The sequence below is a fragment of the Xiphophorus maculatus genome, chromosome 14 (genome assembly GCF_002775205.1).
Source record: "Xiphophorus maculatus strain JP 163 A chromosome 14, X_maculatus-5.0-male, whole genome shotgun sequence".
Lineage (NCBI taxonomy): Eukaryota > Metazoa > Chordata > Actinopteri > Cyprinodontiformes > Poeciliidae > Xiphophorus > Xiphophorus maculatus.
In genome coordinates this window covers 6630131-6644231 of record NC_036456.1, presented here as the reverse complement: position 1 = coordinate 6644231, position 14101 = coordinate 6630131, and the positions used below count along the sequence as shown (strand labels likewise).

Below are 14101 nucleotides of genomic sequence, written 5' to 3'. Positions count from 1 at the left end.
TTGATGAATTAACTGATGTTATTAGTAGCTATGTGACTTTCTGTGAACACTGTGTGATTCCAAAGAAAGCAGTGAAAATATTTCCTAATTGTAAACCCTGGATGTCAAAATCATTGACAAATCTGTTGAACAAAAAGAGGAAAGCATTTCGTGAAGGAAACCTCAATGAGGTGAATTTGCTTAGAAGGGAAATTAAGAATGACACGAAAAAGGCAAAATTGAATTACAAGGAAAAGCTGGAGAAAGACCTTGCCTACAGCAGACTGGGCCCAGTTTGGAATGGGCTGAAAACAATTGTTGGATCAGAGATCAAGTGCAACAGAAAGGTGGTTCTTCCTGTTTTTTAATTCTGATAACCAATTGGCAAATGAGTTTAATATGTTTTATCTTAGGTTTGATTCTTCTGATTTTAGTAATGAGATTTTAAACCTGAAAAACAAACTTCTTTGCTGTGGTCATATCCCCTTTGATGTCACTTCTGTAGCTGAATCTTTTAAACACTGTAAGAGTAGAAAAAGCCCAGGACCAGATAATATCAGTGGTCGACGGCTCTCCTCTTGTGCAAAACAGTTGGCTCCTATTTTTTATTACATCTTCCAGATGTCACTTAACCAACAGAGGGAGCCAAGGTGCTGGAATCAGTCCATAGTGATTCCTGTGGCTAAGACGAGCCACCCAAAAGTCCTGAATGATTTTAGACCTGTTGCACTGACTTCCCTTGTCATGAAATCATTGGAAAAATTGATTAAGAGATATCATCTTACCAAGACTGAACATTTATTGGATCCTCTACAGTTTGCCTACAGAGCCGGTCGGGGAGTTGAGGATGCCACTTTACTAAACTGTGTTTTTAAACATCTTGAAAGTAACAAAAACCATGTTAAGTTATTTGTAGACTTCTCATCTGCTTTTAACACAATCCAGCCCCGTATTTTGATTGATAAACTTCTTAATAACTTTCATCTGGATTTTAATGTGGTGGGCTGGATTCTTGATTTTTTTTTTAACATCCAGAATGCAGAAAGTCAGAGTGAATGGATGCATGTCCAGAGAGATGTCCCTGTCTACTGGGTCCCCTCAAGGCTGCGTCCTTTCCCCTCTTCTTTACATTTTGTACACAGACAACTGTCTCAGCTGGCATGACAACAGGTTAATATTAAAATTTGCAGATGACTCAGTGATAGTTAGCCTTCTACATGATGATGAACATGCCCATGGCCCTGTGGTCGATGAATTTGTTGACTGGTGCGATAAAACCTTTCTCTTATTAAATGTACAGAAAACAAAGGACATGTGCATTGATTTCAGACAGAAACCCCATAACACAAATCAAACAGTAATTAAAGGTCAGACAGTGGAGACAGTAGAAAACTATAAATATCTCGGGACTATTTTGGATAATAAGTTAAAATTTACCTGCCATTCAGAAAACCTACAAAAAAGGGCCAGCAAAGATTATTTTGTCTAAGGAGGCTCGCAAAGTTTCAAGTTGATGAATCATTGATGATCCTATTTTATAGATCATTTATTGAATCTGTATTGACCTTTTCCCTCTTCTGTTGGTTTGGGAATCTTAGTATTTGACCAAAAAATGCCCTTAGCAGAGTAATACATACTAGCAATAAGATCGTAGGGGCTGAACAATGCTCACTCACAGAACTGTGTAAAAAACAAATCATTAGAAAAACTAAAGCCATTATTGCTGATTCTTCTCATCCTTTACATGCTGAGTTCCAGTTTCTGCCTTCTGGCATCAGGCTCAGACTTCCTAGTATAAAAAGTAACAGGTACAAGCAAACCTTTGTTCCTACAGCAATATCTCTTTTTAATGCAGGACAAGGTAGGGGGACTTGCACCTGATCTAGTGTAGCAACTGTCGGTCAATAATGAAACACATTGCTGTACTCTTCCATTTATGTATTGATTTGTGTTTCATGTCCTTTTAGTATTTTTTGTTGATCCTTATTTTTTAAGCTTTGATACTTTGTCTTTTAATTTTTATAGTTGCTGCAACATCAATTGCCCAATTTGGGATATGAATAAATCTGAAATCTGAATCTGACAGCATGAAGAACAGACTTTCTGAAAAAACAGTACAGCTGAATGTCATTTGCGTACAGATAATATGAAATGTAATGGAACAGATCCCTCTTAATGATCTGTTTAAGAGGGACATAGCAAAAAATAAATAAGAGGGCCCAATGCAAAGCCTTTGAGTGCCTGACATATTAGATCAGTGCCATAATGTATTATACCAGATTTTATTAGTCCTACTTAGTCTACACTGAATTATGAACTCCTGTCTTTATTTTACCAACTTTTTCATGTAAGTGAACTACAAGGTTATAATTCTTTCTCTGTTTTGTTGATCCATTGATAATTCTGCTACCAACTATTATAGTTCCAATTAATCTACATGATTAATTCTCCATACAAAATTTGGAGAACATCATTTTTTCCCCCAGTGACATAAACTCAATGTTCTTTTTTCCTCGTAGGTCATAAAATTTAAAGACTAGCGTTTCAGCTGCCATTTGTTCATCTTTCTTTTACTGACAAATGTCAATAAAAGCCTCTCTTTTGTAATCAGAAGATTTATTGGTTGAGTTTGTGTGCAATAAAAGGAATTTAACTTGAGTTTTAATGTAACCTAAATCTTGAAAGACGTACGCAAAATGATGTGGACCACCTTGAATACAGCGAACATCTGAACATCCCTATTAAAAACATTTTAGGAACTGCTGCTGTTGTCTATACACATTCATTTGACATTCTTTATACAAAATATAAAAGTTGACATAAGCATACAGTACGAAAGGCTAAATTCCAAACGGATACTTTGTCTCTGTTTCAGTCGCCGCAGATGGGGACGTTCATGGGCGTTTACCTCCCTTGCCTTCAAAACATCTTCGGAGTCATCCTGTTCCTGAGGTTGACGTGGGTGGTGGGGACCGCTGGGGTTCTGCAGGCCCTCTGCATCGTCTTCACATGCTGCTGTTGCGTGAGTAGTACTTTGTCGGCATGCGTTCACCGAGACTATCGAAACATTTCCAGTAACGTTTTGTGGGTCTGTTTCTGCTTTCCAGACGTTGCTGACTGCTATTTCAATGAGCGCGATCGCCACTAATGGAGTTGTGCCAGGTACTCCCTTTAGTTCTGGACCTTCTCTTCCCAATCTCACATGACTAGGATTTATTTAATCTTGATGTTTACGTTTATGCTCCTGAAGGGATTTTTGTTGTTTTCTTGCTGCCTGTCTCTGCTCTGTGTTCATAAATTAAAACCTAGTTGCCACTGACTTAATCTTTCAACAGTGTGTCTAGATTGGCACATTAAATAAAATGTCAAAGTAATGTGATTTTCTCATGCCTGTAGCATCTTCACATTTTGAAAAAAAAAAATTAAAGTAGATCAAATGTAACATGGATAACATGCAGCTTCAGTTTATCTACTTTGCACTGCTGAAAGAGCTTTTAGTTCTCATGCTTACTCTGTTTCCATGTTTATTATAGGCAATTCAGAAGACTATAAAACCTTTGGCTTTCCAAATACAACCCGGCACCAGAAATTATTCTGTTATCCTTCTAACTGAAGACAGAAGGATCTTTTTATGTATACTGTGACTGTCTTGACATTGTTTCTCATTCGAGGTACTTTCTTTAAGGCTCTGACGTAGTTTCATAGCAAATGCAAATAAATGTACTCCTGGATTCATAACAGGATTAATGCTGCTTTACAGTTGTACTCAGAACTGGGAAATTCCAACTTCCCAGTCATAAAAATCACCTAGAATGTCCTGTGAAGTCAGATTTCCCACTGGGAAACTGGGAGCAAATTTGTTACAACTTGTAAGACGGATTTTGCATTACAATATGGCCGCTCCTCGCATCAGCAGTAAGCTGTGGTGGAAACACGTATTTACAAGACGCGTATAAAAGAGTGACTAAAATCAATGCTACATGTATCGCTAGTCTAAATTGACAAAATTAAAAGTGCCGTTTGCTTATGGAAAGTAATTCTTAAAGTGATGTTTGGAAGATGTTTTGCAAACCATTTGTATGGGCGCTACCATGATGAAAGTCTAACTTAATAGAATGGGTTTGACGTCAAACCCGAGTTCCCACTTCCCAGATACCTGGAACGTAGCAACAGCAGCCTAGTTAAGAAGTTGAAATTTCAACATGGCGACACCCGTATACATTGTTTGCAATATCTCTTGCATCATTTTAATCTTTATTTTCAAGAAGCAAATGCCACTTTTAATTTTTTCAGCTTTGGGTTGCAGGCGCTACATATAACATTGAGCTTAGACCCCCGTTTACATGCGTGTCTTGTAAAGTAACCATGTTTGTTGATGCTAGGAGCGGCCATATTGAAACACATAGTCGGCCTTGCAAGTTGTAACTGGGGGTTTCGTAACAGGACATCCGACTTCAGAGGGCGTTCCAGTTGATTTTTCCAACTAATACGTTTGAATTTCCCCAGTTCTGAGTACAACTGCATGAGCACAGGTATCTCAACTATATCTGAGACAAATAGTTGAACCATGTGGCATCACATAACTTCACCAATGTTAAAACCTACGCTTACCTTAGTACCACCTCTGGCCCTGCCTAATCCCTAGGTAGGCACTCCAGCGTGTTTCCACTTGCCATCCCACCACATTTTATCCCTGACCTCCCAATCAAGCCCAACCTATTGTTTTGGTTCCCAAGAACGCTTTTGTAAAGCTGGTATTCTAGGGTTTGCTGTTGCGGAAGCGGATTCTCTCCTCCTCGAGTGTTGCGTAAACACAGCAAACAAACATATCCTCCTACACAGCCAGTTAAGCAAGGTAAAGAATCACCATGTTCACCATGGTTTGGGAAAGGAGTGCCTCAGTCTTCACAGCAACAAGGTTTGCTATTTGAACACCCAACACTGTTTTCCCTTTGCTTTTAGTTGTTCAAATTTGTTCTTTATGTGTTATATCATCCTGTACTACTATTGTCCGTTTGACAATTGCATCAGCAAAAATAGAGGTGCTGTTTGTTTCAACCGTCTTGGTGAGATCAGTCGAGGGGACGTAGGCCTGGAACTTTTTAGATCTCTAAGAAAATTTCTAAACCATGTGCCATTTATGTTCTGCTTCCCAATTTGGCACTATTATGCGGTTTTCTGTCAAATTTACATTGCGGTAAAACACAGAGTTTGCTGTTAGGGGGACAAAACGTGAAAACACTCAAGCTGTATGAATGGTTTTGCAATTAATACCATAGCTAGAAAATACGTGAGGAAATTGTTCTTTCTGATCCTACGTTTTCATTTTCTCTATATGTTGGTGACATACAGTACAGACCAAAAGTTTGGACACACAGTTGTGTCCAAACTTTTGGTCTGTACTGTATGTCACTGTATTTGAAACCGTAAAGTTGTAAATTAGTTGATTTTTGAATTGGACTTTTTAGTTAAACTAAAACATGTGTTATTAAACTCTGAGACGATGGAAAAGGTAAGAAATGTAAATTATTAAATTAGATTTTGCCAAAAACAAATGAAGTAAGCTGTATCTCAACAGAATCTTTTTCTAAAAACACTCATAATGTCATTTGCAGAAAGATTTTTCCCCAAAATATATTGTCTAATTCCAATATACCCTTGTAACACTTTCTCTTTAGAATAATAGTGACTTTTTAGTCATCAGCTGTCCTCTTTTCTCTGCCGTTGCCTTCTATTGTTCCCATCTAGCCATTCCTCTTTTGTCTAACTGATTTTAAATTCTTCTGCTTCCTTCATTTTTTCCCCTTCAACACACTGGTTCATTTAACTTCCTCCACTGCTGGTGTACCCTAACCCTCTACACCCTCTTCCAGCTGGAGGCTCCTACTTCATGATCAGCCGCTCTCTGGGTCCAGAGTTCGGAGGGGCCGTGGGGATCTGTTTCTACCTGGGCACCACCTTCGCTGGGGCCATGTACATCCTGGGAGCCATTGAGATCTTCCTGGTAGGACTAGGCTTCGTTTTTGCTAATCGCCCCACCAGTGTTTGCAGTTTTGTCTACGTTCCTTGATCATTTGATTGTAGTCTAAAATATTAGTCCTTATATTAATCACGCTCCCCCCTCCGTCTCCCAGATGTACATTGTTCCTCAGGCAGAAATCTTTAAAGGCGGCGGGGCGGCCATGTTGAACAACATGCGAGTCTACGGCAGCATCTGTCTCCTCCTCATGTCCCTGCTCGTCTTTGTCGGTGTAAAGTATGTCAACAAGCTGGCCTCCATCTTCTTGGCCTGTGTCATCGTCTCCATCGTTTCCATCTACATCGGAGCGTTTGTCTCCGCTTTCTACGAGCATAAATTTGAGTAAGTGTACCCTACTCTGTGGCGCCCCCTGGGAATTTTCATAGGGCTGGCCAGACCAAGCTAGTAAACATTTTAGGGGGACACAGATTAAAAAAAAAAATTTTTCTTTCTTTCTTCTCCTTCTTTCTTCCTGTCTTCTTTCTGTCTTTCTTTTTAGTTGATTATTTTGCTTTACATTTGTCTTCATTGAAGTAGATGACTGTATGCCTTTCTACAACATATAAATGATTCTCTGGGAAGGGCCAGCATTTTTCAAGAGTGGCCCCCTCTTGGCGCTACCACTGACACTACATTACAAAAATATTCACACGTCTCTAATTTATTCCTCATTTTGTCAGATTGTATTGGGATTCATTGCAATTGGCCGACACAAAGTGGTTCAGTGTAAGAAAATAAAAAAAAAACACAACACCTTTCAGATGTTCCTTCAACCTCTCACCTATGCACCACTTTGTGTTTGTCTGTCTTATAAACTCCCAATAAAATAAGTTTGTGGTTGTAGCACGACCAAATTATTTTGTGAGATTTTCAACCCTGACCCGTTCACTAGTTGGTGTCGTTATTGACTGCTGGGTCTCGTTTCCTACAGCGTGTGCATGCTGGGGAATAGAACCATCAGCAGCCACGTCGAGTGTAGTAAAACCGTCCCGGTGGGAATCAAAGACACAGTGGGGAGCTTCGACAGCAACTTCACACTCGGCTACGGTGGGTTGACGCTTCGTCTCCTTAGAGTCGTCACGTGTTTTAGTTGTTGTCTTGTGCTAACATGTCTGAATCGTGCTGTTAGAAAACAGCACAGCTGGACCGGTCATTGTCCCCACCGCTGTGCCAGTGGTGGAGGAGAAAACCACACTTCTTTGGGAAGAATTTTGCCACAGCACCGAACTCAACGCCACCTGTGACGAATACTTCACCTCTAATAACTTCACTAAGATTAAAGGGATTCCTGGTCTGGCCAGTGGCATCATTTCGGGTAATATTTCTTCTCTTATTTCCATTTAAAAGAATTGATCTAGTGCTTCTAGCACTCCACCACTGTACAAATATCAGCCCAAAATCAAACTTTATGATAAATAATGGGATAAACGTTGACTGAGAATCTGATAAGTAAACCTGGAATGGCGCGCTTCGTTCTCCAAACAGCTGTTTTCTGAATTTTCTCCTCCTGTTAGAGAACCTGTGGAGCTCCTACATCAGCAAAGGCGAGGTTCTGCAGAAAAGCTCGCTCAGCTCCTCTCACTCGTCACCTCCAGCATCACTGCCTCATCCGTACGTGTTCGCCGACATCACCACCTCCTTCACCCTGCTGGTGGGCATCTTCTTCCCTTCGGTCACAGGTACACATTTCGTGCTCTTACTCTACAGCGGGGGGCAACATCAGGATCATGAATGTCCTCTAAGAACGTATTGATAAAACTCCCTATTGACAAACTGTTGACAAACTGTCTATGCATTCAATTTGTACTCCCTAAGATTAAAAAATATGTAGCATTTTTGTAAACTTTAGCATGTAGCAAATTATTGATGCAATTTGGCACTATACCAATAAAAACTGAATTGATTTAATTGATAAAATAATATTTAAGCACTCAACTGTTATCTTGAAGTTCTAGTTCTATAGCCATAGTGGACATAATTTGGCCCGCAAGCCGTAAGTTCGACACATGCTCTAAAGGTTCATTCATCTCTGTTTTGTACTTAGTCAAAGTTGTAATTAGTCACAAATTTGTAATTAGTCAAAGTTATTCTTGCTCCTGGTTCCTCTGAGGATTTATAATCAAACATCATGAATGCGTCAGTTTTTTACTCTCTCTGAACTGTAAAATTTAAATTGGTTCAAATTTCACATATATAAAAAAATGTATCTTTACATGAAAAAGCACATTTTAAATGAGACATAGTTAACCCTGTAAAGCCCACACCATGAAATAACTGACAGAAAATTCCAATTCTTTGAAACTGGAGCCTTTATTGGTCCCTCTGAACAAACAAAAAAAAAATTTTTCAAATATCATTTTCCATATATGAGTTTCATTTTGTATCATATTTGATACATCGGGTCACAATGCTCAAAGATTATTTTTTCTTGAACAAACAAAAACATAATAAAACACAAATAACTCAGATAAATTGTTAATTCCAAACATAAAAAGTGCTACAACAATGCAGCAATAACAAATCCACCAATGGAACTGGCAGGGTGGCAGTCTCGAGAACATAACATTTCAATTATTTTCTAGACATATTGTGGCTCACAACCTTTTTATTTTGCATTATGATAGGCTTGGAAACAGTTCCTGTCCTTCTTCAGACAAAGATGCACTCTGCATTTCTTACAGAACACATGGGCAAAGTGGCCCACACAGTGCTTGCATGTCTGTCGGGTTCCCCATGTTGGGAAATTATTGAGGCCATCCTTTCTCACATCAGGGGGCAACTCAGTGGTTTTCCTCCTCCTAGGAGGGGTTGGCGTTGCTTCCGGAGAGGACAAAGGACTGCCACACTTTTTGACCTTTCGTGCACTTGTGAGGGCAGTGGCAACAGAGGCCTGAAACCTTCGCAGGGGCAGGTGTTTCTGCCTGGGATGCAGTTTCTCCAGGTTTCTTCTGTAGCGGATCCATGCATTGATTACTGCCACTGTGATGGTGTGCCACCAAATGTAGATGTACCATCTTCGAGATCTGAAGCTGAACTTGTACAGTGCAGAAAGCATATCAAGAAGGTCAATGCCTCCCATGAACCTGTTGTAAGTGTCAACAATGGCCGGTCTGGGAACCATTATGTGGGTTTTGGCTTTTCAATCCCAACGCTTCACACTGCCCAGTGGTTCAACACCAACAAAAGAAGAGAGCAGGTTCACAGCTTTGTTGTCATACCATCTCACAATGATGTTGTTTTTCTGGTTTACTCTGAAATCCAGTGACCCTCTTCCGTTTTTCTTCAGTTCTTTCTCATCCATCAGTTGGCAATTCTTCACCCTGTTCATTCGGACTGTGCCTATGTAGTAGATTCCTCTTTGTTTCAAGTGCTCTACCAATGGAACTGACATAAAGAAATTGTCAGCAAAAACTTTGTGATTCTTTCCTGCTGGAAGGGTTGAGGTCATTTTCAGGACAACATATCCTGTAGCACCAACATCAGATTTCTCTTGGTCAAGATTTCCTGCCCTTTGGCACACATCAAAGTCATATAGATAGCCACTTTGCCCACCACGTCCCCACATCTTGAACCCCCACTTGTGAGGTTTTCCTGGCATGTAGCACCGTAGATGTGATTTTCCTTTGAAAGGCACCATGATTTCGTCAACAGCGTGACATTCTTCAGGTGGTCATCATCGCCGCTATCTGGGTGTTCCTCAATCCTTGCAGGAGTCCATTCCTCATCCTCATCCTCCCATAGCTGCTCAATGTCACTTGAATTCCCACCCATAATCATATTCAGAATATCTTCAACAGTGTATGTCTTTGCCATCTAAAAAAAACACAGGCACAAAAAAGAGTGTTTATTTTATCTTTGAATTGGTCAGTTTTCATTGAAAATAAGCAAAAGGTGCAAGTTGCATATCTATTTTTAAGCCATAAATGTACCAAAATTATGAACATGCAAACATGTCATTAGTTTATATGAAAAAAGACTGTACATTGCTTGACATGATGTAAAATACACGAAGTACAATAAAAGACAATTGACTGATTTTTCGAGTTAACTGACCCACTGTATCAAATTTGATACATCACTTTTCAACACGGTTTTACAAATAAATTATGATAAAATACTAAGTAATTTTACATTGCATCAACTCAGTAAGTGTTCCTATTGATAGTTCACCCCAAAACAATTTTTTTTTCTTACCTTAACCTTCTAAAATTGGCAAAGTTTTCCTGCTGAAAACGCATGTGTCCCAGTCCTTTGCCATGGCAGTCTTGTAGTATCAGTGGAAAGGCCTCTGGCGAGAAAGTTACTACCCCCTGTTGGATTATCAGTGCACTACATGTGTCTAATTGTATACATCGGGTTTGTTAGGGAAAAAAATGTCACACTGCTAATTTGGAGGTCTCAAAAACTCATGTATCATATATGATACGTTTGGCGTTATAGGGTTAATTGATTTAATTAACTATTCTAATTAATTATGTTGCTTGTTTCTGTTTTGTTTGTCTGTTTTTGTTTGTCATGCAGATTTCTAGCTGTTTCTTACTGTTTTGTTTCCCCTTCTGGTTTATTTCCATTATTTTACTCAATTTGAATCAGAGTTTAGATTTATGGCCTGAGCCTGACCCAAAACATCTTCAACACATGTAGCATAAAGAAAACCAAATGAGAAGGCGCGATACAAAGTTGCGTCAATCTACTTTTTGTATTGTAAATAGAGGAGTTAGCAGCTTACGCTATTCAGGAAATAAAAAAGTAAGGTGCAGACGTTCATTAGACTGTAACAAGTGCAGCATTCTGCACAATGTGCCCGGAGCTCCGCCTCTTTCCGCTCCTATCAATCGCGCATCCCAGAAGATTTGCACCTTATTCACCCTGCGGTTACTACAAGCGACGAGATGGAGCTGGAAGACGTTTTCAAAAAAACTGAAAACGACGAAACTTGCACTGCTTATTTAAATTGTGCTCTAAAAACGAAAGCAGTGAAATCTTAATTTAAATTTAATGTGTCTGGTTTTCTTCAGGCTCAGGCCTGTAATTCATGTTAATCAGAACTTCACACAATGTTTATGGGCTCAGGCTGTTGAATTTTTACACCTGATCTAAACTCTTCATATTTTTCATATTCCTCATAGCTTATAATGTTTTAAACTTTACTTTGGTGTGTAACTTGTTTATTTTTTCACCTGCACATTCTTATTTGTTTTTCTTCTGTTTTTATTTTTAGTGAATAGCTGGTGTTCTGTGTTCAGCAAATAAAAGTAACCCAAAAAATATTATTCTCCTGCTCTTCCTCAGGAATCATGGCTGGTTCAAATCGGTCGGGAGATTTAAAAGACGCTCAGCGCTCCATCCCCATCGGAACCATCCTTGCTATCCTCACGACGTCTTTTGTCTGTATCCTTGTATCGTATCTTATGTCTTAGTTTCCCAGCAAGGTTTTGAAGAATCTGTCCTACTTGTAATTCAAATATGGAAAAACAAAAAAGGAGAAGCCTCAAATTATTTCTGAAAGTCCTTTGGTTGAGAGCTCATAGTTCAGTTTATGGGTATAATTATAAGCCGTTTGGACTCTCCTGGCGTGAATGTTGTTTTCCTGAGTGGCATCCTTGTAGACCTGAGCAGCGTCGTGTTGTTCGGCGCCTGCATCGACGGCGTCGTCCTCAGAGACAAGTCAGTACATCATTCACTTACCTGTATTTACTTTACTGTGTAAAGTAAATTACTATTTTTTTTTGTTGCTGTGAAAACTCAAAAGATTTACACTAACTCGCCTGTGCAGGTTTGGAGAGTCAGTTGACGGCACTCTGGTTGTTGGCACGCTGGCCTGGCCTTCTCCTTGGGTCATTGTGATTGGCTCCTTCTTCTCAACATGCGGCGCAGGCCTTCAGTCGCTGACCGGCGCGCCACGACTCCTGCAGGCCATCGCCAAGGACAACATCATTCCATTTCTACGGGTAGGAGTCATTTTATTTTATTTTTATTTTGTAAAGTGATAAAGGTGGGCAGAAGAAGAAAGCTTTTACTTCTTTGTGTGGGATTCAATGTCATGTTTTGTTTGAGTTTAGTTGTACAGTTTAATTTTTTACTTTAGAGGTGAGCTTTGTAGAGATATTTTAAGGGCTTTCTAGAACTCTGTGAATTCTTTCATATTAAGCTGAATTTATCTGATAATCAGAGATGGAATTGGTCTAACAAAGGCAGTCAAAAAAATTATAAACGCCTTTTTTTACTTTCTGTCGAGCAGATAAAGGCATGTTTAGCTAACAGACATGATAAGATTTAAAGGAGCAGTACTATAGAAATTGGAATTTGTTTTTAGCTTTACATCACGTTACAATGTTATTTTCTCACCAAAAGTATACCTGGAATGTTGCTTTGACTCTTTCATGCATGTTTGAGAAATCCCTTTAATCTCCATGGCAACCATTCAGATGTGGAAAACGGCTGGGTGGGCCAAGCCCCGCCTTCGAGACACAGCTCCTCCTCTTAGCTGCGAGCAAATAAAAAATAATCTTTTTAATGTTAATCTTTAGCATGCAGCTAGCATAAGTAGAGCATTTTTGGGACGTTCAGATTATTGTGAAAGAACAATAAAGTTCAGAATCTTAACAGGCGATAAAAGATTTAAGGATTAGAAGCAATTATTTATTCACTAATTAATGCTTAGAGAGCTCATTTAGCCATTTCCGGTGTAAAGTCTTTGGTGTGATCACAGTGTATTCCCTCTGTGTGTGTGTGTGTGTGTGTGTGTGCGTGGGTCTGTGTTTGTGTTGTGCTCCAGGTGTTTGGACATGGGAAAGCTAACGGCGAACCCACCTGGGCTCTTCTCCTGACGGCACTGATAGCTGAGTTGGGGATTCTCATCGCCTCTCTGGACCTGGTCGCTCCCATCCTCACAATGTGAGCCAATGAGGCCGTTCTGAACGGCCGGTCCTGATTGGCTTGGTCGCCCAGCCTGTCAGCCAGTCTCTCCCTGTCGGACTCCAGCTTTACTTCTCTGTCTCTCCAGGTTCTTCCTGATGTGTTACCTGTTTGTGAACTTGGCCTGCGCTCTGCAGACGCTGCTCAGAACCCCCAACTGGAGGCCCCGCTTCTCCTACTACCACTGGTACTGACAAACAAACACACACACACACACCCGCCTACTCACAGTTGTACACACAAACGTGCAGACTGAAGTGTTCTTGTGCTCCACATCTGTCCAGGACTTTGTCGTTTCTGGGGATGATCATCTGCCTCGCTCTCATGTTCATATCTTCTTGGTACTACGCAATCGTTGCCATGGTGATCGCTGGCATGATCTACAAATACATTGAATATCATGGGTATGTTGCCATGGTGATGTATTTGCTCCATGCATTTGTACATGTACAGTATGGTTCAGATTCCTGTGCGTGTGTTTGAAATAGTTTGATTTGGTCATTTTTTCAGTGGTGGACCCAGAAAATTTCATACGGGTGGCCAGAACAGTAAAATTTAGGGGGGCACATACAAATTTTTAAAAAATTATAATTTGAATAAATTTATTTGGTATTCAATCATTTGTTTATTTTTAAGTTATTTATTTTGCATTTATTTAATATATTTATTTAGTATATTAATTCTTTTAAATCTATTCATTTAGTATTTAATTTATTTAGTATTCATTTTTTTAATGCATTTAGTTTTAATTTATTCCTTTAGTATTTATTTATTTTTAATTAATTTATTATTCATTTATTTGTTGATTTATCCATTTTTAATGTATTTATTGTTTTTTACATTTATGTCTTCATTGAAGAAGATGACGCTGTATGACTTTCTATGACATAAACGTGATTCTTTGGGGATGTGCGGGGGTCATGGGCCACTCCTTTCCCACCTTTTGGGGGCGCCACTGCATTTTTTTCATTTTCTTTTTTCTGCTTACCGGAGTTTTTTCAGCAAGTTTATCCTTTTTCTTTATTGCTGTGTACATTAGAGCAGAGAAGGAGTGGGGAGACGGGATCCGCGGTCTGTCACTCAGTGCTGCCCGCTACGCCCTCTTGAGGCTGGAGGAGGGACCACCACACACCAAGAACTGGAGGTAAGAGCAGAGCACTTCACGGACTTCGACTTCTTCATGCC

General features: G+C 39.6%; 1 protein-coding gene across 4 annotated transcripts in view; it reads left to right on the top strand.

Moving 5' to 3' along the window:
* The window catches only part of LOC102224695 (solute carrier family 12 member 6), a 31109-nt gene that overhangs the window by 10160 nt on the left and 6848 nt on the right, over positions 1-14101 (top strand). For all 4 annotated transcript variants that reach the window (XM_014472564.2, XM_023346143.1, XM_023346141.1 and 1 more), the window contains exons 5-18: positions 2855-3001; positions 3087-3141; positions 5853-5983; positions 6114-6340; positions 6930-7045; positions 7128-7313; positions 7513-7677; positions 11291-11389; positions 11608-11665; positions 11775-11949; positions 12777-12895; positions 13005-13103; positions 13201-13320; positions 13956-14060. In XM_014472564.2, the coding sequence (XP_014328050.2) occupies positions 2855-3001; positions 3087-3141; positions 5853-5983; positions 6114-6340; positions 6930-7045; positions 7128-7313; positions 7513-7677; positions 11291-11389; positions 11608-11665; positions 11775-11949; positions 12777-12895; positions 13005-13103; positions 13201-13320; positions 13956-14060 (1802 nt within the window). The remainder of the gene's footprint in view (positions 1-2854; positions 3002-3086; positions 3142-5852; positions 5984-6113; positions 6341-6929; positions 7046-7127; positions 7314-7512; positions 7678-11290; positions 11390-11607; positions 11666-11774; positions 11950-12776; positions 12896-13004; positions 13104-13200; positions 13321-13955; positions 14061-14101) is intronic.